The sequence below is a fragment of the Oryzias latipes genome, chromosome 3, assembly GCF_053564925.1.
Source record: "Oryzias latipes strain Hd-rR chromosome 3, Olatipes_Hd-rR_3.1".
Taxonomy (NCBI): Eukaryota; Metazoa; Chordata; class Actinopteri; order Beloniformes; family Adrianichthyidae; genus Oryzias; species Oryzias latipes.
In genome coordinates this window covers 25112225-25137965 of record NC_136239.1, presented here as the reverse complement: position 1 = coordinate 25137965, position 25741 = coordinate 25112225, and the positions used below count along the sequence as shown (strand labels likewise).

At 36.6% G+C, this 25741-nt stretch overlaps 1 protein-coding gene across 15 annotated transcripts in view; it reads left to right on the top strand.

Moving 5' to 3' along the window:
* Positions 1-776: 776 nt before the first annotated feature.
* Positions 777-25741, top strand: part of tcf12 (transcription factor 12) — a 58931-nt gene continuing 33966 nt past the window's right edge. For 14 of the 15 annotated variants that reach the window (XM_078944511.1, XM_011491400.4, XM_078944510.1 and 11 more), the window contains exons 1-5: positions 777-963; positions 1752-1840; positions 2665-2737; positions 9609-9682; positions 15477-15579. In XM_078944511.1, coding sequence (XP_078800637.1) covers positions 1769-1840; positions 2665-2737; positions 9609-9682; positions 15477-15579 — 322 coding nt within the window. In that variant the 5' untranslated portion in view covers positions 777-963; positions 1752-1768. The remainder of the gene's footprint in view (positions 964-1751; positions 1841-2664; positions 2738-9608; positions 9683-15476; positions 15580-25741) is intronic. The other variant, XM_020714323.3, reaches the window with a different exon arrangement.

Here is a 25741-nt window from a genome sequence, read left to right as displayed (position 1 = left end):
TTTTTTAGGGATTAGTGACCAAAATATTTCATGTCACAAAAAAGAAAAGAAAATGTAATTCTATTGCCACTCATGGAAAAACTACAAACAATGCAATAACTGTTGATCAGCATCCAACTGCTGAGCTAAAAATGGAATATATTCCATTAAGTGACAGGAAAACACTGATAAACTACCTTTTGTTTTAACAAAAATGATAAAGTAGGCAGAGGATTGGCAGTAAAATAGTAAAATAATGATATGTAGACCTATACATGCATAACAGACTGATACACAAAGGACGTAAAGGAAACATTTTTAGGTCCATAAAATTTGATAAGTAGATGTACTGCAAAGTCAAACCAGAATTATATTAAAATTCCGAAATCATAGGATATCTTAACATACACTTGTAAAACTTTTTAATCCTTCTGAATATATCAGCTTTCCTGGATTAGGATTCTGGAGCAAATTATACAGTTAATCAGCACTAAGTCGAAAATCTCTTTTAATATAACAATTATAATGCTAAAAATACAAAAACAGAAATAAGAAACTGGGAAATGGATACCCCCCAATATGTTTACATCAGCAAAGAAAATCCTTATTGTGATATGTCATATAAACGACAGTTTCCATGTTGCTTGGGTTGTGTAATTGAATTTTCTGAAATGCTGCAGGGCAGCAAAAAGCCATGATCCGGGATGATAATGAAGCAGATAAACATTGACGCCCGCAGCATCTCCTGCTGACTGGGACCATCATGTCACCGTGCACGGCGGAGGGATACAACAAGCACTGTCATCGTGGTGCTGAGGCTTTCGCAAAGCAAAAATGTCTGCCTAAGGAAAACTCGTAACTGACATAGAGGATTTCCCCCTCACCTATTGCTCTTTAAACACCCAATTCGCCATTTGGAAGACGTGTTGCCAGAAAGCGACTCTTCGCCAGATCACCCTAGTTTGGATTTGACTCAAAGAAAAGGTAACATAGCAGTGGGAGTTGTTTTGCTGGAAGCTTTCAGGTCCGTGAAAGAAGTTGTGAGTTGAGAGAGACCATCATTGCGTTTTTTTGTTTGTTTTTTTTATTTTTGGAGCTGGACACTGAGATTGCCTTAAAGAGTGTGTGGTTGTGTACATTGTCAGGCTTGAACTGGCCTGTAATGAACATTTGAGTCAGTGAAAAGACACTGCTGTCTTCAAAAGATTAAACCCGCTGTCCGCAGCTCGCTAGCTATTTTCATCCCGTTTAGTAATTGCGGCTAACGTTAGCCAGCTAGCTAAGTAACGTTAGGCACCTCAACCAAAAGATAAACCTTGTCACGCATGGAAAATCTGCCTTACAAACACCTGACAGTCAGTGGCAGCTCAACCAGCTGTTCACTAAAAAGTCTGAGCAGCAGGCAGCGTGCGGCGTTGTTACTGATTCCAGCTCGAAAGACGCTGCGGGTCCATCCATCCATCCATCCATCCATCAGAGCGGTCCCATCAACGCTTTAGTTCGTCCGCTTTAAAACAGCAACTCCGAGCAAATTCCCCCCAAAAGGTGTGCTCACACGTCTCTAGCATCATTAGCCACGAACGATGGGACCAAACTGTTGATGCTTGCGCACGATGACACGCTCTCGTCAACTTTATTTGACGGCGAGGATGTTGATCAATTCTGCATGGATAACGAGGCGGGCATGTCCCCGCGGCTCCGCTCCCCGCCGGTAAATAAAGCAGCAGAGATGTGAGCTGATGACTGACTGACTGACTCTGCGTTCTCTGCAGGTTTCAAGACCGCCAGGATGAATCCACAGCAGCGGATCGCCGCTCTCGGAACAGACAAGGAGTTAAGTGACTTGCTGGATTTCAGTGCGGTAGGACTCACGTTTTATTTACAAATTTAAATAGCTCACACTAACTGTTGGTTCAAGGTAGTCGAGACATGTAATATAACAGGTGTATTCATTTTTATTGAGTTTTATTTTTCAATGTGATCTAGCATCAGGACAGTTAGGATAAAGGGATTATATAAGACTCAGACAGCTGTGTTGTCTTTTTTGTTTATTCTATACCATCATCAGCATGAATCTATTTGACTTTAGGACATAAAGAAAACGGAGCCACTGCAGAAAGGCTTCATTTTCCTCTTAAACTCAATGCACCAATTGATTGGGATCCTCTTTGTAGGATTTTGTAGTCAAGTACAATTAATACAAAAGTGAGATTTGTTAATATTTTGTTAATTTCTTTTTTGTGTTGTTTCTTTTGCTCTAGAATTTTTCATGGGTCTTGATATTTTTCTCAGTTAATTTATCATTTTGATGAAAAAGAATATGAACTAAAATATGTAATATTGAACGGATACCATCATCATTTCATTATTTTAGTCTCAGATGCAGTTTGGGATCAAGTATTCTTTTCAGTTATTCATCAACCAGGAATTAGCAAAGAACTAAAACAAAACACTACTATTAAAACACTACTATTACTCATATTGTAAAAAAAAAATTGAGTTTAATGTCTTTAATTTTTTCACCCTATAAGTCTTCTACCGCATAGGATCATTTTGCCAAATGATATTTTCTAATGAGAAAAGTTGTCTTGAAATTTCTGACTAGGAAATTTGCAGCTGATGCTTTTCCCCAGCCGACCGAGTCTTTGTTGTAATTCTGGTGTACGTCGATGTCTTTCCTTTCAGATGTTTTCTCCGCCTGTAGGTGGAGGGAAAAATCGGCCCACCACATTAGGAAGCAGTCAGTTCACTGCACCAGGTAGGATTCCTTAAATACAACATCTCCTTTGATAAGCACTGGCTTGAGTCATCCGTTGACACACAGAAAAGACGATTGTTTACTTACCACAATCTTTGTTTACATTGTTTTTTGGCCTTATTTATAAATGGCGGTTGAAGGAGTCTTAGTTTTCAGCCTTGGATTGAGATTCCTCTTCCTCCGCTGTGTGATATCTGTGTGTGTGTGTGTGCACTTCACATCTGGTGCCTGAAACCTGATCCCTCCACCTGGAATTGTAGAGCAGCGCTGCAGTAAAGATGTTGAACAAAGCCCAGTTTAGCTCATTGACATGTGTAAATGTTTTATTGATCTGTTTGCCTTTGTGGTGCATACTGTAAATTCTAATTGGGTTTTACATTACTGTCAGATGGATTAATACTAGCCATCCTTTAAGTAATAAATGGGAGCATTAAGGCTTAAATACATATGTATTTAAAAAAAATAATGATGTGTTTGGAGAATAGTCCAGAGATGTTTATTCTTAAGGTGTGCAGGAAGAATATGAGAATTGTGATAGAAGTTAAGTAATACATTTCTCTAGCTGCTAATCTGCATGAATCAAAAAGTACAAATATTGATTAAGTTTTTATGTTTATTTTAAAGTTTTTAAAAATTTGTCAAACATGTTTATTTCTTTCTAGTGCTTCAATGATCTTTAAGTGTTTATGGTTGTTTTGGCAGAAATCACAGAGCATTGTGTTCCTTGATTCTTTATATTTTCCTATAGCAATTAGAGCCACAGGACATGCATGTGAAGCTGATCCAGTGTCTGATGTGCCAATAGAAAAAGTCAACAATCAAGCATTCTAGTTTCTGAATGCACGTGTTGTGTGCATCAACAAAGCTTTGTTGTAGTCACTTATCTGAGAAGCGAAGGACAAACATCGAGTAGAAATTACAAATAAGGACTGAGCTATCACACATGCACTCCGAAACCATAAACACGACTTTAAAAGCGTTTTAGCTGACAAAGATATTGTTAAGGAAAAAAACAAAACAAAAACAAAGCAGCTTTTATGGTTAAAGTAAATCTTCCAGAGATATTCATTTAAAAAGAATTAAGACTTGAACTGATTAAATCAATTTGCTTATTTTGCTTAAAAATCCTGCATCTAAAACAAAGCAGTACACATTTAAGGAAATAATGTGCATTATTGCAGAGGCCATTCCATTTGACTAGAATCTTTATTTGCCCACTTGTTCCCTCATTAGAGTACATTATGTTTTTCTATTTAAACATTTTGGATGCCAGCTTTTCATTCGTCAGGTTAATACAATCCTCTGGAGTGGACCAGCTTGAACAGGAAGGTTGTGAGTGATTGTTTGTGTTTAAAGTCTCCCAAACTTAAATATAAATATGCCAAATATAATAAAATTTGGATACTAACAGAAAAACTCTTTTTTTAAACATCATTTTGAAAGCTCATGCAAACACTTCTAGCCTTTGTCTGAAATTTGCTTTATTATAATGGTATCTATTATAATGCTATTAAATTATAATGATAATTATTATCATTCAATCCAGCCCTTTTCAAAGAGAAACTCATATGGCGCTGTAAAAAGGAAATTAGTTTAAACATGGAAAGAATATGTAGAAATATATATTTATAAAAAAAAACACATTTTCTTTTTCTGCAGGAAACACTTTAGAAAGTTGCACAAATGGAATATATATATATTTGATTCATTTCCATTTTCAATAAAAAAAAAAACCACTCACAACTTTTACCTGTGAAGTGGATTCAGATTTCAGGAAGCTAAAATTAGATTACATCTGCATACATTTTTAATTTAAATATTTCACTACTGAAAGTCCATAATTCGAATATCTTTCCTTCCTTCAGACTACAGTCAGTGCTCTCTTCTCTCAGATCCTAAAGGTAGGGGAAGAAGCACCTATAAGTGATTGTGAACTTAATGCAAGTGAGTGTGCAGACATAAGTGTGGAAATTGCAGGGAATGAGGGTTTGGATTACTGCATCTCAGCTGGGCATAGCTAGATAATTGAGGCAGAGTGGGGCAGGCGAGACTCTTCAAAAGTGGGCCAGAGAGAACTGGATTGAAAAACAGCCCAAGTGGCTCTAACAGAGATTCATCATTCCTCCCTTCCAACTGTGTTGATGATGCAAATCTGATGAGGCCATTGACTCTTTAGTGTGCAGTGGGGCAGGGGATGGTGGCTGTGAAATGGGTAATTTTTCACAAAATGGTGTGTAGTTGGATAGTTTTGGGGTATGGCCAGCTACAAATACATCTGGCTTGTCAAGTCTTCTGGATTCAAGAATTGAACTTTTAATTGCTGAACCCAACAAAAAAGTCTATACATTTAAAACCATAAAAAGCTGCACATCCTGTGTTCTGGTTTTTTGTGAGATTTACCGCGCATGCTTTTATTTATGGGAGTTTGTTTTGATCGATGAATGGTTGTTATTTTCGAGCTAATGTTCCTGGGCAGCATTATGGCTCTTCTGTTCCACTATGGGCGGTGTTGTGGCAGCTGTTGTTAATCACAGCTATTCTTCTCAGCATGTTCCCATTGAAAGTTAAGCGTTAAATCGCAGATACGACCATCACTAAACAAGCCTTTCTGAAACACCTGCTGCCTGAACTTCAAATCAGCTGGACTTATGCATGGTTATGTAAGACCTTCATTTTTTAATGGTTTTAATTGTATGTTCAAATACCTAAAAAAACAAACAAACAATTGTTGCAATCAGTGAAGCTCACCTCAGCCAGTCAGCTGCAGGATTGGGCAGCTACTGTTGGAAAAAGCATTTTATTGTGAAAAGCTAGCTTCATTGTGTCTTTCTGGATACCTGTCATATCAACACAGTTCAGCAAAAAGGTCTTCTGGAATACAAGCCACCTTTTTGCTAAAACATTTTAGATGCACCTTTAAAAAAAGGCTTTTTGCAAAACAAGGAAACCAAAACAAATGATTTCTGGGTAAATTTTCACTGTTGATTTACACAGTTTTATACTTAAACTTAGTTACATCATATTTTCAGAATAAAACTAATACAGCACTATAGATGCATAAACACAGTTTTTGAATTAGAAGGGCCAGTTTGAATGAGAAAAACAGAATCTCCAACAGCTTTTATTTTTGTGTTTGTACCTTTTGCCACACACCTATCAGCTCAAACAAAAAGACTGGGGAAAAAGCCTGGTGATGAAATTTCATCTGTAAGTAACAGAAAGCAGAGCTTAGGAGGATCTCATGTTCGCAACAACACAGAGTACACCAACACCGTTTATCATCAGTTCAAACATTTTGTGTATGCGTCTTTAGTACCGTAAGACTTTTATTCTGAAAACATGATGTGCATCATACATTTAGCAGCTTTTTTTTTAACTGCAGAGGTTTCTAATGATAAAAAGACACATTTTCCTAATCTAAAAGATTCACAAAAAACTGAGCAAATATGAAATAGTCTTGTTAAGATTAAGAACCATGGATGCATGGTTTGATTGTATGTAACATTCTGTTTTTTTTAATTCTCTGTAGGTTTGTTTTCTCTCAGTGGATCTCAGTAAACTCAGGCACAGAATTTAGGATTAAATAAAACTCAGCTCTGCTCTCTTGGTGTGGTTAATTTTAGGCAGACTCATCTCTGTCACTGACTGCTCCCCACTGACTACAAAACAGAAAGTGCTTCTCATTATGTACAAAATCACGTTTTAGTCACTTCTGTAAAAATGTTTGAAGTTTGAAATGACATCACAAACCACTGTTGCTTTTCAATACTTTGACGCTTTAAAAAATGTTGCACCTATTTTTAAAAATTGATTGTTCATATGCTTTATGATTTACTTGAAGCTGTTTGTGTGGCTAAACATGGATGCAGTTATCTGTTGTAAATTTCAAGAGGTTTTTTCCTCATGCAAATGTATTTGGTTGTTCTTACTTAGCAGTTACTGTATTGCGTTTGCTTTTCTTTGCCGCCTGTATCAGTGCGTAATGTCATTGTCCTGCCTTTTTTTTGTGCATTGACTAGAGAAGGGTCTCTTGATCCATTGCAGCAGATGCTAACCTGACAAGACGACAACTGCAGACTCAGACAAACACTACTTTAACTGTACTTTACGTAAAAAGCATGGGTTGACTAAGACATGTCACATTGGTATAATTCTGATTTCTTGCAGGCGTGGTCTGATCAGGTACTTAAGTGTAACACAGCTATAATGAAAAATACATTTGCCAGCCAGAAATAGTGAGACAAAATGACTTGGATGTTTTTTTTTCCATAAAGCTAATGCAGAAGAGGAAATGAATTTGCTGTGTGCAGGCTGCAAAGCATCTTGTTTGTCAGGATGAAACTTATCTAAAGCTCTGCTCAGTCAAGTGTTACTTCTGCTTAGAGACATGTCATTGACTTTCTGGTTTAGTTCATTATTAGATTTCACATTTGAAAGAATTTGAAATAGATAAAAAAAATGCCATTAAAAATGTGGTTTGAAACCTGATAATTTCTATTTTTTTTATTATTAGTGTCCAACAGTAACGTGGCATTAATTCTTCAAATATTTGTTTGCATTAATTTTGTTTTACGCTAATAATATGTTTAGGCATCAAATAATTATTTGTAAGGTTATAGATGAGCAGCATGCTCCTTATCTTTCATTTCAGTTGTCTGGCCTCCTCTTGCTAACTTTGCTGTACCAGAAGCATCTTGGTATTAACTCCAAAACTTCCAAGTTAAAGATTAATTTTATTACCAAGTTGTTGTTTTTTATTGCAATATTGTTTTGCTTCCCCAGCACACACAATGTCTTTAATCCGATTATTCTATACTTGAGGTTGAAAATGAATAAATGCTATTGCATTTTACTGAAACAGATGGAATTATTGCAGAGACAATCAATAGCTTGAAAAATGTTGATGCTTTACCCTGACTGCAGCTACATTTTCTTTTATTATTATTTGTAGAGGGTTTTTGTTGTTTTACAACACAATATTGTTTCAAACAGCAAGAAGAATTGAAGCTTCAAATATTTTTAATGAGTGTATCTCATAAATTAGATTTCAAAGGCCAGATATTATTTTTTTGAACATATGCCAGATGCTCTAGCTTGACACTTTGGTTGGCATTATTGATTTATGTTTGTCTGCTTTATTTCTGAAGCATAGAAGATTTAGTTAAACTCAAGTATTGCTTTTGTAATGTTTTTTGCTCCAATGTAAAATCATCATGTTATATGAAACATATGATTCCTGAATCCACAGTGCAAATTATTTAAGTTTTTTCTTCTGTATTACTTTGTCTCTATGATCATTTTTAATATTGTTTTTGGTTCTGCTGTAGTTTTGGTTTTTCATGGTTAGTTTTTATTTTAAAGGATGTGATTCTGTTTCCAAATTTTCAGTTATGAAAGGAAATTGATCAATGCACTTGATAAAACTTGATACAGATAATTATATTGATAATGTTGGTACATTGTGTTTTTTGTTGTTGTTTTGCAATTTTGTTGAGAAAGTATAAACAAGCTTCGGCTTCTGCCAATCTCCCTTTCACGTTTATCGTTCTTAAGTTCTGTCAAATATAGACTCTTTTGAATCAGCGAGTGTATAAATGTATCTATTGTCATTTTTATAATATGCTTGAAATAAAAATAAACAAAACCAAAATGTTCCCATCATGACTTGATAACTGTCAGGCCCTTCTTGACAGGATATCGGTGTATCTTTAACTGGTATCTACTGCATTGTTGTTTAGCAGTAAATAAAATGTTCTGAGGATGCAAAACATTAAAAACGTTTGATGGGTAAAAATATTCCCAGTCTGTTGAGCGTTGGGGTAGATTTGAATTTACAATGCGCATTGTAACTGCACAGGAAAAAAGCAGGTATAGAAGTTAGATAGATGCTTGTACATTCTACAAGAAAATGCCATCCATCTATCTGCAGAGCCCGCTGAGTGCTTTTGGGGTTACAGAGCTGTAGAACCAATCCAGCTACTGCTGGGCGATGGCGGCGTACACCCTGAACAGGTCGCCAGCCTGTTGCAGGGCAGCACACGCGCTCATACCCAATTTAGAGACACCAATTAACCTATAAAGCATGTTTTTGGATGGTGGGATGAAGCCGGAGTGCCCAGAGGAAACCCACGCATGCACAGGGAGAACACGCACACTCCACCCAGAAAGCTCCCAGTTGGGATTCGAACTAGGGCCTTCTCACTGTTCCACCATGCAGCCCTCACAAAACTGTCTAACTATTTTAAAACATCATAACTTAAAAGTGTCAATTTATATATGGGTTTGCCTAAATTAAACAATTAGAAAGAATCAGAAGAACTTGGAAGTTAACTTACTACTACTAACCTACTACTGCTCCCCAGCTTTGGAACTCACTCCCCCCTGACCTCCGCAACACTGACACACTCCCACATTTCAAATCAAAGCTAAAAACTCATCTTTTCCAAATGGCCTATTCACTTTAACATTAACCTTTTCACGTTTTTATATATTTTTTATTTAATTTTGTATTTATTTAAATTGTTGTTGTTGTTTTAAGTGTTTATTGTATTTTATACTGTATACATGCTGTGCGGCGACCTTGAGTGCCCAGAAAGGCGCCTTATAAATAAAATGTATTATTATTATTATTATTATTAACTTGATGCACTGAAGAGTCTTTGTTTGAAGTAAATTAGCAATTAATGCAAAAGCGAAAATTTCATAGATAAGTTCCTGATGAGATTATAACCAGCGAATATAAGCACAGCTACAGGTAAAATGCCTACCTGTGTGTTTGTCTGTGTGTGTGAGTGTAACATCAGAGAGCACTAAACGGCTCAGTGAGTAATCTTGACTTGCTGATTGAGTTGCGGATCTCTTTTTTTGACAGGTATAGATGAGAGGACCAACCAAGCATCTTGGGCCTCAGGTGGCGAGTCCAGTCCTACCTATGAGTCCTCTCGGGTAAGATGACCCACAAAATGATGCCTCTGAGTGGCCTTTCCGCTCCACAGCACATCATTTAACGCTCATTACATCAAAGTGGTAAATTCACAATGTGTTTTAGTCTCACCTCATCCCTGTGAAAGTCGTGTTCTTTGACCTATAATAGATATCTCTGTGGGAGAGAGGATTGCCTGGTGTTCTCATTGCTGGTGGAATGTTTATGCTGTTTGAGCGTGTGTTAGTGAGTGTGTGTGTGAGTGTGTGTGTGAGTAAGTAACACAGGCAGGTGTGAGTATAATTTAAAAGGAAAACCTGGTGAAACACAATAATATCAGCTCTAAACATTTACATTAGGTGCAGAAAAAAACTATTGTTTAATTTGGGTTACTGTTCCAAACAAAGACAGAATTTTTCTAATACTTTCCACATAGAAATAAAAAAAAAATACAATTGCAGTAGTTAAGAAGTTGTTAAGTTCTGCAAAAAGGAGTTTGTTGTATTTCTAACTTGATGGAATGGTTCAGTTTTGTGAATCAGAATATTTGATCTAATGGATCTGATCGTGTCATTTCTGTTTTATGACACTATGTCAATGCAAAAAAGGATGAAATTAAATTTACTGACTGACTGTCAAGTCAAAGACCCACTCCATTCATCCTTTGAGCTGTTTTAAGAGTGTTTCCAGTGGTCTTTTAGTTATGAATATGCCAGCTTTAGCCAAAATAAGAAAAATTGTGTTGTTTCACAAGACACAGTTTCTGCAGAACGGCAGGAGTTCATTAGAAATTCCCCCATGAGTTGTGGGCGGGACCGTTGGGGCAGAGAAATCCTGCTGCCTTTCCCCTCCCCGCTGCTGAGAGCTCAGATCAGGGAGCTTGTAGCCCATTCAGTCTATTTTCTACATCATATTTTTCAAATGGCATTTTTTAGTTTGCTCCTGATTCACAACGATCTGAACAAAGAAACACTCAGAAATGCAATTTTGAGCTTAGTTTTCTTGAAATATAATGGTACAAGAAGATGTTAAAACCAACAAAAACACAATTTTCATCAGAGTTGGTCTATAAAGATTAAATCATCATCAACATTATATGTCTTCTTATTTTCTTAGAGTAAAATGATATTGTTTAAGTCATTTCAACTTAAACAGTTTTTTATATACAAGTGCACACAATGTGGAGTATGAAAACTATGAATATGAACCAACAAACTCATTGTTTCTTAAAAGGAAAAACCTCTCACAGTTTGTGTGAATGGCTTCCTCCAGCCTGTTTGTCTCTCACACATTGGTTGTTCTGGATGCCCTGTATGAATTTCATTTAATGTCAATCTCCTGTCACTTTCTATTAGAATTCAGTTAAATGTCAGAGGCACTCGCGCTGCGCTACCCTGTTTATTTCTCTGTGCCCTTCCCCAAAGAACATCTACAGGCTATGGTAACATAGGCAACTTGATTTGAATTATAAGATATAGATGCTTGAGATCTCTTTGCTGCAGGTGTGTATAAATGAGTGATTCTGACATTACAAGGCACAGCATTAGCCAGCAGCCAGCTGTTTTCACATCCATAGGGCCTCATTGCAGGCACTTGAACACAGCTGCTAGTACCCACCCTATATAAGACATGATACTTGCATCCCAGACACAATGTGAAATGTCTCATAAAGTCAGTATTTTACTGTTATATGTTTGTGTGAAGTACGTGTGTGCTCTGTTATATACTGGCGTTGAAGAATCTTGTTGAACTCTGCTGCAGCAATGAAGTTTAAAGTTAGTTATAATTGGGATCATTACATTGTCTAATGGGTTAATTGTATGCCTTTATCAGAAAATCAAATCCTTTTATTGTTATTGTTACACACAGGGGCCAAAATCCAAAAGCATTTTGATGCTTGATACAAATAACATGGATCTTTTACTCTAACCCTAGTTTTTATTTAATGACGATAACAGACCAAGTCTAAACTGTACTTGAAAGCTTTCAGGAGTTTGTTCACAGTGTGGATGAGTTCAGTCATCAAGATTTTATAGTCACAGTACACTTATTTCACAAAATATTTAGATCTGGACATGGCTGTAATTCCCTCACTATGCTGGTATTTTGGCTGATCACCTTGCATCCTGTAAAAAGTTGAAAATACATTTCTATATTCAACATGCTTTGGGTTTGTTTTGGGGCCTTTTTGGCTTTAAGTAAGACCTGAAGGGAATACATACAATTGTCAAACGTAAACATTTTTTGTGATTCTCCCATTCAAAAAGTCCAAGAATGATCAATTTGCTTCAGTTTGTACCCAGTTTGGTCAGATTACTACAAAAAAATGATAATTTTAAGATTTTATGCATTAATCTAGCTAAAATGAATGAAATGTATTTAGGTATTATCTGAGTGGGGTTGCACGTGTGAACTGCCATCCACAGAGGTTCAGTGCTTTAATTCTTGGCAAACAGTGGGTAGCACTGACTATTTTCCACTGATGGGACAGTGGTTTGAAGTAAATAATTCCTTTTGCCACAGAAAGTCAATGCTTTAATGCTAAAGGGGGTTTACACAACATGTAAGGGTTTTACATTTCTATGTTTATATCTTCTTCAGGGATTTTTCTTAAGGGGTTTTACCATTTTTTTTAGTTTATAGACAAATCAGAATCAAATCCAATCAGCATACAACAATATGGAAAACAGATTGGCATTAAAGATGTATATAAAAGAGGAAAGATGTTTAGTACTTTTTTGTTACAATGCAACATTGGTTTATTCTCATTTCTTGCCACTCTTCATATATACTTTTTCCAAAAATGTGTCCAAACTCTGTTCAAGAAACTCCAAAGGCCTTTGTGTTTTCAGTCTGCAACAGCAACATAAAATTTTGTCCTGCAGCTTGTTGGAGCTGCTACTGTGAATGTGTGATCAGTCAACTGTGAGCAGTCTCCAGCCCTGTCGCACTGACCTTGGCTTCGAACCAGCTGCTGTTTCCCGGGTAGTTGTGGCTGTAGGCTGGTATGACAGACAAGGCTGTGCCCACCGCCTCCGCAAGACAATCCCAGCTTCCCTTGTGCCCTGCCCCAATTGATACTCGACCCCACACACATCCATCATGACTATATCATCATGACCAAGCAGCCACATGCAGCCAGACACAAATTCACTTGGGATGTAGCACAGTGTCTGTGGGAAAAGAAATGTCGGTTTAAATGCTGTGGCAAGTGGTCAGGGAGTGAGGCGTAACGCCTTCCCTGCTTACTGTGACAGTGAACTCACAGTTACATAGCTGGAAGTGCTAATGTGGGGCTGTGGCAGTAACACCAGCGTGTGTTAGTCCGCTTGTGTTGGGAGTGTTACAAAGGATCTAATGAGCAGTAATAGTGATGCACACCCGTTTAAGAAAACTCTTAATCCATTTTCCTGTTTAGCTCAATGACCCAGCTAGTTTTGATTACACGTTATGGTAAAACAATGTATCTTTACTTGTTTTTGTTTCTTATGCCTATAAACAAAGTTTTTTTTTTTTTTTTTTTACATTTGCATAGATTTAACAGAACTGCTTAGCTGTTTTAACCTCTGCTTTTAGCTTTGTCTAAACTGACCTCTGACTTCACTCAGTCAGGGAGATAAAATGAGTTGCAATGCACTTTGATTTTAGACACATTTTGGTTGGTTGCCTTTGGATCTTTAAAACCTCTTTTAGATTATTTATCAAAACTAAGGCTGTGGAAATCATTCAATTGTCTTAAATTCCAAGTGAAAGGGTAGTAATTCTTTTTTTTTGGTCTTACTAATATGGCTAAATCTACAATGTGTCACCAGATAAAAAGAGCTTCTGTCATAAAGTTGAAGTTTTTTGGTGGTAACTAAATCTGCAACATTGAAATGATTGAAAACATTTTCTTTATGTTGCTAAAAGGTCTTTAAACCTGCTGCTGAATATAATACAAATAAAAGATAAATGTTCACAGGATAATGTATTTGCTAAATTAGTCATTATGTACATTTAATTTGTGAATGTGGTCTTTTCTTTTATTATAAAGAATTTTAAAAAGGTTTCCTAAAGTCTTATATTTGACTTTCCTAAATCTGTGGACACCTGGCTAAGCATATGACATTTTGTAAACACACCTAAGTGTACAGTATTTCTTTAAATGTATTAATCATATAATAATCACCACAGTTTAGTCACTATAACAGGATTGTTATGTGTCTCTGTTCCTTTGCAGCAGTTTGTATTGAGTCTCTTTAACCAAAGACTGTAGGCTGCACCTTCACTTTCTTTAACGCAATTAGCTACTGAAGTCATCCCCAAACAGAAAGTTCAGTTGCTGCCACACTGGTTCATGATCTGGAGTGCCAAGAGAAAACTGCAGATTAGAGCAACAGTGAAACAAAGATCACTGTCACCAGCTGGAGTCCCTCAGCAGCTCAAGAGACTCACCAGAGAGGCAGCAATATAAACTTAGCTCTTTATCCGCTGAGAACCTTGTGTACTGAAAGGTTAAATATGTTTGTCTCAACTGGAACCAGTCTTAAAATTTACCTGCTACAAATGAAAGCTCGTTCTGAAATGAAGGGTTCACATCAACAGGATTAAAAAAAACAACCTTTAAATGGTAAATATGAGTTAATTGCAAGACGATTTTTGCTGGTTTAGTTTTGCAGTGTTTTATATATGTCTTTGTGTGCTTCTGACTTTACGAGTTCTTCTCACGCGGCTGTTGTTGTTATTGAGTCAGTTCATGGTGCGTTTAACGGCGCATGCAGCTTGGCATCGGCACAATGGGAAATCCCTCGCCACAGCACATCACTGCACTGCCTTTGAAATGTATCCATCCCTATCTACTCCAAAATATATAGATACTTAAAATTCTTCTTTTTATCCCTAGTATTTTGTTTCTGACTTTTTCAAAATAAGTGAACAGAAATTCAAACCCACTTTTGCTTGTTGGTGTGGTTTGGTAAAATGTATTTGATTCAGTAGAGGAGGATTTTTCAAAGGCTTGGGATTAACTCTCTAACAGACCATTTTTTATTACCCAGGACCCCAAGGTTTTTCAAACCACACTGTGACCAATATTTAGACCTAAACCCCTGAAGATGACAATTGTTGTGGAAACACCAATATAAAAACAGCCAGAGAAATAAAAAGACAATTTTTGTGAGCTGCAGGTAAAAGGATTTTCAAATTGATCTAATTGTGTTTTCCTGTTTTAATAAACGCTGTTTTTTAATAAAGTAATATGCAAGGCTGTGGTATAAAGTACAGAATCCAAAAACAAGCAAACAACGTTGTAAAATATTCTCATCATTATTCAGAAAAATATTTGAATCTAAAAGTATGTCATACACATTTATTGACACCAGTATAAATATATTATCTATTTTTCAAAAAAGCACGTTTTAAAAAGTCTCTAAAATAAAAACAATGGAGCGAAATTCATGTAAAGGCCTACAAAAGAAACAATAGCATTTATAGGAGTGTGATCATTTACACAAAAAATTAAAAATACACTGATATTGTTAGCAGATTTGATATTAAAATTGACTGCATGGAAGTTAATACACTAAATTGTTTAAATGCATCTAATGTGTTATAGATGTCAACACATTTTAAGAATGAAGTAGGAACAGTCACTGATGATTGTGTCTAATATTTTTTTGTGTGTGGAGGGAATGGACTTTTAAGCACACCTTTTTAAAAAAATTTTTTTTTTGAGAAAATGGAAAATCGGTTGTTTTAATCTTTAACAAATTTATGTTATTCTATAGTAGAAGTTAAGTTCATCTCTAATGTGGCTAATATTTTGATCTTTTCCCTCAGGGTTTTGCAGACAGCCCTCATTACGGCGATCATTTGAGTGACAGTCGATTAGTGCCCAATGAAGGATTATCCCCAACACCTTTTATGAACTCAAACATAATGGGTGAGTAAACTATTCCCCTCAAATTATCTTGCCCATTGTTAGTGAGAAGACTTGACGGAGATGCAGGGCACATCATATCTGAAGGTTGCAGAGCTGAAAGGCTTGCCAGACACCGCTACAACATTTATTTTCTCACTATTTTATCCCCCACCCCTTTATCTTCTTTTTTCTTCCACGATAACCCATCCCCAGGATACAGATCACTCCATCAGTATGGCTTTGCATCATGTTGGTCTGTTTCTTGGAGATGAAAGCCAACCTCAGCATCTCTCATGGGCTGAGCTTGTGTCTACAGTTTTCCCTCATGAATAATAACTTCTTATGGAAGTGCACTTCAGTCTCATTCATTCATGTATTTATTTATATAGTTGTATATTTCTTAAGTTGAACTATTTTAGGTTATGATTGCACTGATTGGACCCTCAGTGGTTTAGTGATATAAATAAGGTGTTTGCATTAATTTTAAGAATTATAGGTTTTAATTTATTAGTGTGTCTCAGCCTTTTAGCTCCAAGCTGGTTTGAAGGGATTTTCTCGCAAAAGATTTAAGTTTCCAGGCATTTGCATTACCTGTCAGTGTTCATTAATAAGATGTTGTTTTTTGCCATTGCACACTTGTTTTTATACACTTTTAAACAACCGAATCCTAATTTCTAATTTCCCTAAAACAAGTCAGAGTTTTAAAAGCTGCGATAGCTGTTACGATGACTACCAACTGTTTTCTTAAAGCGCTTTCTTTTTTCTTGTGTTTTTTTACTGTTACCAAGCTAATGCACTGTAATTTAATTGTTTTGTCAACATCTCATCTACATTTTAGCCTAAGAGACTGATTTCCAAATCCAATGATTAGTTCACAAATGGGTGCTGCTGAATTTACACAAAGTTTAATCTTTTGTACTTGATTACATCACTGCTTCTAACTCTCAACCCAGGTCTCCTATCATCAGCTACACTCATAATATACTCATTATCAGTAGAATATGTTGTAGTCTATGCAGCATAATGCCAGATTTACTCAGTGTAACAGTAAGATTTAAATTTCCTCTGATAATTTCAGGATGACAATTCTGTATATAGGAGGTGTAATTGAATTGTTGTTTTCTATGTGCATAGAAGGTTTAATTTCCTTTGTCCCCAACCTCTTTTGGTTTTGTTTTATACGTTTTTCCTGATCTTAAACATGGCAGAATAGCCACACAAAGGTGAAAAGAAGCAGCTGTCTTTCTCTTTTAATCATGAATCGATTATTATCTGTAGACTTTTAAATGAACAAGAGTTGCTTATAGGTGCTCTTAGTTAGGAGTTCTTATACTAAATGACTTGATTAGGTCTCATGGTTTCAACTGAATAACCAGATCCTTGGGTTTTATGTGGACACACACTGGACAACTGGGCTGTTCTGCATTACTTTAGTTTAACCATGTGTGACATCACAACTGCTGAGTTGGAGTTCAGTGCTCACGTTTCTCCGTTGTGCCTCATATCGGTTTGTCATACAGCTTAGTCTTGCATAAAAACTAATCAGCTTATTACTGTAATCAAAACACACACACACAACAATGAGCAGGGAAATGCCAGCGTGTCATACATGTGGCCATGAGTGTGACGGAGTAGTTATACCGCTGTCCTGCTAAGATGGTCTTATCCACCACTGTACATAGACATTGGAAACATTTGCTCTTTTGCAAGTTTCGATGACTCCATGTATTGGTTAAATTAAATGTACCGGTAATAGTTATTTGTATAAAGTCTGTTGCATGTAGGTGTTTTCTCTTGCCCTGAATAATTATTCATAGAGAAATAAAAACATTTTTGGAACCACACAAAATTCCTAATAGCGATTGATTCTTTTATACGCAGCAGATGTTGTTGAAATAGTCAATATCTATTTTTGATTTGTCTTTTTTTCTGCGAACAAAAAATAAATGGACACTGCAGATATTATGTAATACTTAAAATCCTATTTAGTCATGTACTAGTCAGTCCCTCCTGGATTTTGCAATGTAGCACTTGCACCAGTTCAGTCGTATGCAACTATTTCCCACACATTTTTCTCCACACAACAACTTTGTTCAATCGCTGCATCTTTGCCTCAAATTTGGCCCATTGCTCTTATTTTGAACAAGTTCCACCTGTCTAACTGTCCCCACTAATCAAGTTTAGAGGGTCAAACATACACCGAGGTGAGTGAAATCTGTCCTCTGCATTTGACCCATCCCCTTGGGGAGCAGTAAGCTGCAGTCACTGCCACACTCAGGAACCATTTGGTGGTTTAACTCCCCTAAGCCTTAATGCTGAGTGTCAGCAGGAAGGCACTGGGTAGAGGAGGTAAACAGTCTTGTTCTCCATGCAAAAAGTCATTGATTGATGAGAACCTTTCAACTGCAGAATATGTTTATTTCCAAATATATGCACGCATGTGTGTGAATTTACCATGTGTAGGTTTTAAAGAAGACCAGTGTTAAGGTTATTAGATGAAATATTAGCTCATTTGATGTAATTAAATATAAAGGACACATTTTACGCCTCCCTGAGTCAACTTGGTAGACTGATTATTAATAATTAACTAGTCAAAACTTAGTGACCAATAGCCACATTTAACTAAATACTAAACTGAAATATTAATTAATAATGGAACTTTTTATGATTCAAACATTAGAAAAAAGAATTAAACCTTAGCATAACAACTTTTTCCTTTTTTACCTCATTAAAATGTCACTTTTCAGCATAAATATAATATTGATCATTTTTGTGTCAAATTTACTAATGATGCTGCTATACATTTATTTTAATTTTAGGGTCGTTATTTCAACATCATAAAGTTCGGGAGCCGGTTTAGCTCGTGCTGGTTCGCGGCGCCTTCCGTCCGTGCAACCAGGGTTCGACTCCGGGCTGCTCCCTGTTCCCTTCTCCACCTCCGTGCCGGTTCCAAGCCCGGTTTGAGAAGGTTGCGTCAGGAAGGGCATCCGGCGTAAAACATTGCCAAGTTTACCATGCGACTTGTTCGCTGTGGCGACCCCTGATGGGAGAAGCCGAAAGAGGAAGAAGAAGAATTTCAACATCATAAAGTTTGCTTTATTTAAAAAAAAAATCACTGTTTAATAAGAAATTTAATTAATCCTATTCCGTTCTTGTGGGGTTACATAAAAGTGCACTTCAATAAACTTGGAAATAAAGCAGCCGCTTTTCCACATCCTCCTACAGCCTCTAGATGAAAACCATTATTGAAAAGTATTGCAAATTATATCAAAACTATTTAGAATTCAGATTTTATTAAGTAATTATTGCTGTCTCTGACACATTGTGTGTTTAGATCAATTCCTAATATTGTATTGTGATGCTTGGAGCTACTGCTAATTCAGCTTATTCTCCTTGTCTTTTATAAAGTAGAACTTGCAGTTTATTCCAACGTGTTTTCTTTTTCTTTTTGTTTTTTTGTTTTAAGTCTCTTGTGATGTTGCATCAAGGAGGGATGGCTCCTCTTGCCAAATTTTCCACTTTGGTTTCATCTTTAAATTGTGTTTTTGCAGTGTCCCACTTTTGTTTGTTTACTGTATTTCTCATACATGTGTGCCCCAATTTTCTTCCCCCTCTCCGTCTGTTACAGGCAGGATAACATATTGTTCGACATATTTAAGCAGGCCTGATGTGACAGTTCTTTATCCGTCCCCCACTACCTATCAACTTGACTCACAAAAAAAAATCCTTCACTCATTACTGCCTGCAGAGGGAAGTTTGACTCTTTTCAGATCTGAAATGTTCAGTGAGAAATAGTGGATGTTGATTGAGGTGGTCTTTGTTTTTCGTCTGGTTCTCCTAAAGCACTCAACACCCACTCCAATGAAAATCGTGTTTTTAACAAGTTCTTGTAGCACTTTTCTCATGGCGGAAGACACATATAATTCTTTTTTGTTAAACTGTGTCTAAGTATTTCTTTGTTCAAAGTGGATCAGAGGCCGATTAAAAAAACAATCTGTTTGAAGAAGCTCTCATTTGTGACGCCTCAACTGAGACGGGCAGGCCAAAGTCTCTCTGTTCCGCTTCATTCTGATGCATCCACTTCCAGACAAATGAATACAGCAATACTTCCTTTTCCTTGTCTGAGCTGACATCTGGCTAACAACTGTTTGTCTTGATAGCTCCTATATTGATCTCAATTTTTGTTGCACAGCTAATGTTAGGTTGGGGTTGTAAGGAGCTTTAAGCTAATGTAAACAAAGGGATGATGGGATATCAGCGGAGGAATTTGTTTTTTCTGAACGCAGAATGGTTATTCATAGAAATATAGTTTGCACGTGCTATTTAGCATAACAATTTTCTTTATTATTTATTTATTTATTTTTAATGCTGGCATCTCTGCTGTGTTCCTGCAGAGGAAGATGCCTTTATCTTCTGGGAGAACCTCTCCAGATTGAAGTTGTGATTGTGTGCAGGTGCTTCTCAGATGTGCACTTAGTTTATAATGTGGTGAGGGTCACAGGTGGCCGCCAAGTCTATTCACTCCACTCCGCTGCTTATACCCATAGATATCCACATCCACTGCCCCTTCCCCCCACACACATACTCATGTATGGCCCCCAATGCTGGATCCATGCTCATAAAATCATGTATGGAGCGAACACTGTAGTACATATAGCATGTACATATAATATGTGCTTCTCTCTGAGTTCAGTCATTTCAGCAAATCAAGAGCTTTAGCTGAAAAAAGGTTAAATCTCCTTTCTACCTCCCACCTCAGTCCATTTTGGATCTGCGCAGCCAGCCTCAGCCTATCCCTTTTAAATCCTGCTTCCCAGCATGCAACTGGCAAGGCCATCCAAATGTGTGGGATCAGCTGCAGACCAAGTGTGCCCCGAAAACCTTTTCTCCAAAAATGGGGGAAGAGTTATTTATAGTTAAAATGTTATATGTTAAAGTAGAAATGTCTGTAGAGATTGCATGGGCTTTGAACCACCACACACTGTTTTTACACAGTTACTGGACCCATAAGAAGCTGTTCCTTCATGCAGTCTCATCAGCTCAAGCTTTTCCACACATTAGTCAAATTGAATTTGGAATGTAAATGACTTAAAGCTATAGTGTGTTTTTAGTATAATCACAAGATAATTTAAAGTGATGCACTATTAAATTTGTTCAAAAGTCTTTTTCAACAAAAGCCAAAAAAATCTACTGATTAAGTCTATCTAAGGCTGATGCCTCAGAGGGCGTAGTTCATGTAGTTTAAATTACTTATGAGAAATTAAAAGAATGATCTTTTACATGGGTCATCTTTAGTACTTGATATCCCCTTACTAAAGGCATTAAATATTTTATGTGATCAGATTTAAGTAATTAAGTCATTACCTACTATGTAACAAGATGTGTCTTCACTCTGAATGACAGAACCCTTCGCTAAGCAGAGCCTTATATACCTGTAACTGTGTTGTTTGTTTGATATCTTTATGTTTCTGTTTTATTACTTCAGTGCTCAAATTTTTATTTTTGGATTTATTGGCAGTTTGTTTATTCTAAACACGATTAATCTGCTTGTATGTTAATAATGATTACATTTAAATGGTTTGGCTCTGGTTACAAATGAGGAAACTCAAACTTATTTGCAAAGGGCAACATTTTATTGTTTATCCATTGTCTACGTATATTTCAAAGAAGATGTAAGTCATCTCAGGTTAGTCATCAACAGATGACGAATACATTTCTTTGTTTGTCTCAGAATGATGTAAACTTTCCTGTATCCTTTAAAACTGTTGAATTCTGGATTATTCCTTGCATAAGTAATTTCCCAACATGGACAAATCCCATTTTTACTCAGAGACATTTTCTTCTATCAGAGCTCCACATTAGTCAACTCATCATTAGAGGATAAATCACAGGAAGCCTTGCACATGATTGTTGGTGAATTGTTTTGTCCATCTCATTTCAAGATCATGTGTCCATATGTATTCACATTTATCATTGTTTACTCAAGCTATGCTTTCTTTGTGTTGAGTGTGTTTGCATACAAAGTGTAAAATAAATGCTACAGTCTTGTCTTGTTGAGCAATAGCAGATTATGATTAAATAAAAAAATGAAAACATTTGTTTTTTCGCTTTTACTCCCACTTAACAATGCCTGAAATGTTCTCCTACGCTTACTATGCCCTCAGAGTGTAAAGTGTGGGAAGTGTAGAGTGAAGCATGTCTCTAGGAGAATTGAAAGCTGCATTTTTACACTTAGAAACATCAAAACTCTTGAAAATGTTTGAACAGCTTTTGCTTTCATCCCTCTTAGAGACTGCTCATCTGACACATTCCTTTTTGATTGTTTGGGTGTAAGTTCAACAGATCGTGTTAGTGAGTTGAAGACAGCTCAGAGTTTCCTTGGTTTTCTCTGTGAGGACATTTACACAGCATTGTGTCCACTGGACCTGCTTTTTTGAAACCATGTGTGTACATGTCTCTGTACTTAATCTGTCTTTGGCTTTCTGATTTGCTGTTCAACAGTTGTTTGGCATCTAATTCCAAATATCAACGAATTTTTTCTGTTACACACTTAGCTTGATTGTAAAGGCCAACAGGGATGGTAGGTAGTGGTGGTGTTGGGTGTTCTTTAACTTTTTAAGTGGTCTAAGTGTTTAAGTGCTCTCCCAACCTGACAACAGCAATATCAATGAACCTGCCATTGACAAGGAGAGCATGTCAGTGTCCCTCCTGGAGCGGCATCCGTTACATTGTAGGTGCTTACGTGGTGGGAGACGTTATTAGGAAACTCATCGCCTTTCTCCTTTGAGAAAATGGACGTGTGATTATGAAGTCATCAACTATGAGCCAGCAAGGCTACGGAGAAGCACCCTTTCACATTGGTCCTCAGGGTGCCATTGATTGGTTACCATGTGTTTGTGCCTGATAGACTGTGAAATGGTGTGTTGTCGTACGGCTGTGTCACACCTGCGTCCCACCAAAGTGATTGATTGGTTTGGTCATGTGGAATGTCCCCATCTGGTCTGCAGTAATGCATTTTTTTCTTCATTTGTGAATAACAAGCACTGGAAAGGAGAAATCTTGAGCTAAGAAAAGGCAAAGGCCAAGCGAAAACATGTTCCCCTTCTCATCTCTCCTTTTACTGAGGTAAAAAAAATTCAAATGGACTGAGACATGACACCTGATTATCTTAGAAAAAGGATAAATACAAGGAAATCCACTTCCCCTCTCACTCGTGCAGAGGTAAATTCTAGGATAAAATAAACTGTTTAGCTTGTTTGAAGGGCATGAAAATGTTATTTTGAATGTCAGACCAACTTGAAAATGTTTCCAAAAATATGGGATGTTTTTAATTTTGCTCATTAGGATACTTTGTTTTGATTTGTTACATCTTCTGCGTTTTTCTCCCATGTGCACAATGTGTTATTTGTTTCTATTCCTGCCTTTTTCCCAGTTTGATATTTTTTTTATCCTGGTCCCTTGCCTCTAATTGATCTATTCATTCCACCTAATGGCTAATTACGCATCGAGCTGCATGTGCAGATGCATTTATCATCTTAGTACATAATAATCAGCGACATTTCAACAAAGAAAAAGAAATACATATGCAAATAAGAACTCATTAACATTTGCTCTTGCTGTTTTGAATAATGTCACTGCTGACAGGGCTGCATGCAGAAACTGATGTTGAGCTCAGGGCAAGGGACACATGTTTCCATGGTGTTTTGTTGCTCGATCATGTTCCCACATTCTGCTGCTGTTATTTATGCTGTGCTTCAGACATTCTTCTGCCAACCAGAGAGGAAGACCAATATAAAAGGCCCTTCACCCCTAATTTCCTCTTCTATAGCGTCTTAACCCAGGCAGCCATTGTAAATGTAAAAATAAAAGTACTGGGCTGCAGCACACACCCAGACAAGAGCATCAAACACCATGAGAAATTTAAAACGAATTTAATCAAGAGGAAATCATTTGGTTTCTAGATGAAGAGTTTCACTGCCTGCAGTATGTGTTTGTTTTCACATCTTTCTGTGAAGATAAAAAATAGACTCCGGTTTAAGAAGAAGCCCTTGGAATCTATTTGAGAGGCAGTGAAGCATGCTTGCTAATTGGCTGTTTTTGTGGCAATGGTTTTTAAATTGATCCCTGGAGACGCTTAGGTCACTAATGCTCATATTGTCAAAGTAGGGGACCTGACACAGTTGCCATGTTGTGCTGTGTGGGATAATTGTGTGACCAATAAGATTTCATATTATAAAGAAGTGACAGACTTGCCTGTTGTGTAGTTCAGTATTTTAGTACACATTGTTTACTCTCTACCCATAATTATAAAGTCAAAAACAAACCAATATAAACTGTTAGTTTGTAATGCAAAAGTTAAGTCTTCTAACTCAGACATGATTTAATAGGTAAACTAGATTGCAATTTATACTAATTTAAGTGGCTGTTTTGACAAATGAACACTAAGCTAAATAAAATGTGTCATTTCTCCCTTGAATACAACACTGTACTCTAATTAACTCACTCTATTACTTGTGCTGTATCTTGCCTCTAATGAAACAAAACTTTGTTGCTTTATGTTATCTTGTAGTGGTCCAGAACAGTTGTTTAACTGAGAATTCAGGAATTATTTTAAAAAAAAAGTATTTATTTGGTGTGTTCTTATTTTGTTTTGCAGTGTGGGTGTGCTTAATGGTTTTAAACTTGTATTTTTTTCTGCATGACAGGCTATTCTTTATTTCTTGTACCACTTATTTTAAATTGAATGTGAGTGTGTTTGAGTGGGTGATTGTGGCCCTGTGACAAATTGGCGACCAGTCCAGGCAGGGTGTACCCCGGCTTCTGTCAACAGTAACCCAGTTAGGCTCTGACAGCTCCGTGACTCTGAAAGGGATACAGTGAGTTAAGAAAATGGATTTATGATTTATTAAGCTATTTATTTGTATTTTTTATACTTTTTTCCTTCCACTACTTTCACTTATCTACCCGTTCACACTGACATATGACTTACTTTAGAAATGGAAAAATCAAAATATTGCTACGTAACTAAACCAATGTGTTGCCAATGCAAAATTTAAAGGAAAATTAACTACTGATTTGAAATGCAATGGGAATAGCAATGACATTTGGACAGAAAATGAGGAAAAAAGCAGGCAGTGCCAAAAGACACAGATATATCCAGAAACCTTAAAGAGACTTTGCTCAGCACGATCGTAAAGGAGTGCAAGAAGGTCGGGTGGAGTAAAGCAGAGTTTAAAAGTGAGAGGTGCACAAAAGTTATTTCTGCTATTTAGCTGAACTGTATTTGTACTCTGTCTACTTCTGAACGCAATGTTCTGAAGGTTTATTTGAAAATCCTTTACTGTAAACATTTTTTATTTTGTCCAATCTGTGCTGGTCATTTATGAGCACACCAGCAGTAAAAGGACGAGCAGGAGAAACAGTTGTGGATTCATTTCAAGATGAGCACATCTTTTACCAAAAAGGTTAAATGAAAGTTGAGAATCAATAGAAAAAAAGAGGGTTAGACCAAAAAAGATTTCCAAAAAAATGTATTTAGAAATTGTAAGTTCATTTCTATATTCGCATGAATTTCAAAAAAAGTAAGTCTCTGTTTTAGATTATGTCCGTAGTATTTAGACAAAGAATAAAATTACTAAGCAGGTAATTTTTCAGTGTGACTCAACAAATTTTAGATTGCTTTTTTTATTTAAAGAGCAAAAAATACTCGTGCAAAGCTTTTAAAGGGGGTTCTACGATGAGAAAGAAGACACACAAATAAGATTTAGAGAAAGTAATTGTAGCACACATTATCATCTAGTGCTGTAACACTAGTCTTCCAAAACAAGACTGTTGAATGACTGTTACCTATTCTGAATGCTGCTATTAGACTTTAAACCAGAACCAGAAAAACCTGTTGCATCCCCTCAAGCCTTTTATCTGTCTACATGTTAGACGTAGAAAAGATTTTTTAAAAATGGTGCTAGTTTTTCAATCACTCAATGGTGTAATGGTTCTCCTAAATTACTGTCAAGTCTTCTTGTGGTTCACAAACCAAACAAGGCTATAAGACCTGAAGGAACCAATCACCTGCTAAGACTGTGGGTCAGCCAAATGGGGGGAAGCTCCTTTTAGCTATTATGCTGCACACAGCTTCCTGGTGTGCTCTAATGTGATCATATTCATTTTCAAACGTAAACTCTAA